Raw genomic sequence first — 3488 nt, 5'->3', positions numbered from 1 at the left:
CAAAAATCAGCCCATTCCAAACTTCTAACCCCCATCACAAATGGTTTACAAAAAATGGATGGTCCACGATTTTTCAACTTGTAAACATGGGGTTAGAAGTTTGGGATGGGCTGATTTTGGTGAGGATGATCTCCTCACTATAGAGATCATCTCACCAAAATCAGCCCATCCAAAACTTCTAACCATGTAGGACAAAACATGTTGGGCAAATTGTTGGGCAAAATGTTGGGTGCTGAACATTTCCCATATATATATATATTCTATACATTAGACATTCTCTCTAACTTTTCAACATATCTTTTGGGCAGAGAAATAGAAATAGTAAGTTTTTTAAGTGATAAAGATACCTAAGCATGAAGGAAGACATGCTTCTATGTAGTGGTGTGGAGTTAGAGGTCTAGTTTATTTTGCTGGTTACCTTGACCAGCTTCAATTTCTAATAAAATTTTACTTTACAAAAAAAATTATTTTAAAAAACGGGAAAGAAAAAAAAAATCAAGATGGCTAGCTGTGTTGTGCAACCAAACAGCTCCTTAGGGTATTCGAAATGCTGCTAATATAAGGGTGAAGGAAATAGCATTTACCAGATTCATTTCTACTAGAATTACATAAAAATAACTGAACTGAATAATCCCTGCATGCTAAGCTTACAAAGATGAAGCAACCTCACTTACCCATCATGCCGAATACAAAGATCGCACTGCTGGCATATTTATGGCACATATGGTGGTAGAGATGGCCCCACTATTCAATGGTCCCACCTAAGAATTTACAGGTGTTGACTAAAATCAAATCCAAAGACTCTTTTCCAGAATCTATACGATACAGTGACCATTTAAAAGAATGCAATATACAACAATGCTATTATCATTTTATGGAAATAAAACAGCTGATCAGATAAAGAAACAAACCCCTATCATCTTTTATCAAACAAGCATGCTTTACATGAATGAAGAGACAAGTTCCAAAATTCTAAAAATTGGACAAAATGAGCATACATTACAGTTATTTGTCTCTCAAAGCAATAGCCAGGGAAACCTTCCAGATAGAGCCAGAGTTACTTTCAAAAAGGTTATCTTCAATCCTGATCCAGTCCCCGAAATCAACAAACAGTTCTCCATTTTCTTGATCAAACTTCAACCACAAACTTCCTTCTTAACCACCTCACTCACTTTCCATGGCAACCATCATCAGTTTCTCCTCCTCTAAATCATAGATCTTGTCACTCATACCTTCTTTCTTGTACGCTTCCACCATGATTGAATAAGTTGCATCATTTGGTGGACAGTGTTTATCTTTCATCCGCTTGAAAACTCTCTCCATCTCCATTAAATCATCGGCCTTGGCACAAGCAGAAATCAGAGCATTATAAAACGAAGTATTTGCATTTATCTCCAACCTCTCAGCCAATTGGACAGTGCTGACCACTTTGTGGAAAAGACTTGCATTAGCATACCCATTGATAAGGCAACAGAAAGTCTTAGTATCCATTTTCATCCTCTCAGCACGCATTTGATCAAATGTGTACTCCATGTGCTTTACATCCCCTATGTCTGCAAATGCCTCAATTACATTATTGTAAGTCGAGGTCGTCCATGGAAATGATAGCTTGCGCATGTACTCCATCACAGAAGACATCTTGTCGTACAACCGTTTCTTCCCATATGCACCAATAAGAATATTGAAAGTACGTGTTTCGGGCTCAATTCCAAAGCTGCGAAACTTCTCATACCATTTCTCCATCATCTCAATATGACCCTTGTTTCCAAACACACTAAGAATAGTGTTCATTGTCCAGACATCAGGTTTGCATGTCGTGCTCTCTAGCATCCTTGAAAGCACTTTTTCCATCTGATCAAATTTACCTGCCTTCCCGTAGCCACTCAAGACTATGTTCTGGGTGACCGTGTTAGGAGTTATTAACCTCTCAGCCATTTCTTCATACAGAGAGTCGACTAATTCAAATCGAGAGGCATCAACACAAGGCTTGATGAGTGTGCTATACGTATAGACATCAGGTTGGCATTGGGGGAGGTTCTTCATTTGGTTGAGAACCAAGAATGCTTCATCAATAAGGTTACTCCGGCAATAAGCTGCAAGCAAGGCTGTGTACAATTCTGAGGTGAGCTCACATCCTTCTTCAATCATCTCGTCAAAGAGCTTTTGGGCACGATGGGGCTGGCCAGATTTTCCAAGGAGAACTAAGAGTTTCATGTATGTGCCTTCTCTGGGTTGATAAAAGGGTTGTTCTTTGAGCATCTCAAATACCTATACAGACCCCAATCACACTTCAATATCCATAAATTCCCGAACCATGAAATAGAAAAACTCTCTTTCTTCTCGATTGGAAGGCTGGGACTGAATTTTTGGCCTCATGATTGCAAAGAATAATCATTTTGGTGGGTTTATTCTTTTCATTTTTTTTCCTTCTAAGCATCTATTGTTTTAAATCAACAACTTTCTGAACCACTCCCCCCCCCCCCCCCCCCCCCCCCCCCCCTCCATCTCCCATCCACACACACACAAAAAAAGGACACTTTTTGCAATAAAAATTTCAAAAAAGCTATCTTTTTTTACGCAAAAATGGTGATAGAAACAGGCCCCAAAACTCTTCCAAGTGGAATTGTGAAATTTATTTCACGCAAAAGAGCTCAATTAGTGTTAAAAAAAACTATCCGTTTCACTCAAAAGAGCTCAAAATTCAAAACAAAACAAACCCAATTGCAGAGAAATTCAAATTATACCTGCAAAGCTTCTTCCCATTGTTTCTTCTGAATTTGATCCGCCAAAGTTTCGGTAACCGTGTTCACCCATGCCTTGGCATTGTTCTTGTCGTCCATCTTCTTCTTCAAATTCTTGATTGGAGTTCTCGAAGGTCTTGGCCTCGATGTATCCGAGATTCCCGGGAACTCTCCTTCCTTCCAGTGGCGCTTTTTAGCAGGAGGCTCACGTTTAGGGCGTGATGGTGTGCGCACCGATGAAGACGAAGCGAATGCGGAGCCAGAAACCCTAGAAAAGCCATTCTTTACTGCGCTTTTGTTCTTCGATTTCTTTAAAAGAGAAGATGGAAGAAGTGAAGAAGAGAACGCGAGAGATAACGACGCCATTACTGCCTATGAGACTTTGGTCGGCTCTTTATCTATGCTGCGTTGCTTACAGACAACAAGTTGTGTGTATAAATATAATGGCTGTGCTTACCGAATCATTTTGTAACACGTGGAGAGTAGGAAGCCGGTAGGTTTAGGGTAATTTAGGCAAACCCATCCATATTTTGGTGAATATTTGAATACCCCCTTGACTGAGGTCTTCTGTGAAATATTAACAAGATTGTCACTTGTTCTTCACATTATTTGATTAATTATTTATTTATTTTCTATTTTTCTTCTTCTAAATCAAGGAGAAAAAATAAATAAAGATTGTAACTTTATCTATTTTGCCAAATAATTCAAGACCGAATTGGGTCATACTTTAGTTCAAATCTATCCATT

The 3488-nt window shown here is 38.9% G+C and overlaps 1 protein-coding gene across 1 annotated transcript; it reads right to left on the bottom strand.

Annotated features, from left to right (window-relative positions):
* Positions 1-898: 898 nt before the first annotated feature.
* PPR2 (Tetratricopeptide repeat (TPR)-like superfamily protein) lies at positions 899-3160 on the bottom strand. Its single transcript, XM_086428049.1, has 2 exons — positions 2745-3160; positions 899-2268 (listed from the first exon to the last, which is right to left on the bottom strand). Exons 1-2 carry the CDS (start codon positions 3105-3107, stop codon positions 1165-1167), a joined length of 1467 nt encoding a protein of 488 aa, XP_086284175.1. The 5' UTR covers positions 3108-3160; the 3' UTR covers positions 899-1164.
* Between the last annotated feature and the right edge of the window lie 328 nt (positions 3161-3488).

Source organism: Akebia trifoliata, chromosome 16 (genome assembly GCF_017979445.1).
Source record: "Akebia trifoliata isolate Shusen 1 chromosome 16, ASM1797944v1, whole genome shotgun sequence".
Lineage (NCBI taxonomy): Eukaryota > Viridiplantae > Streptophyta > Magnoliopsida > Ranunculales > Lardizabalaceae > Akebia > Akebia trifoliata.
This window is presented reverse-complemented; position numbering and strand designations above follow the sequence as displayed.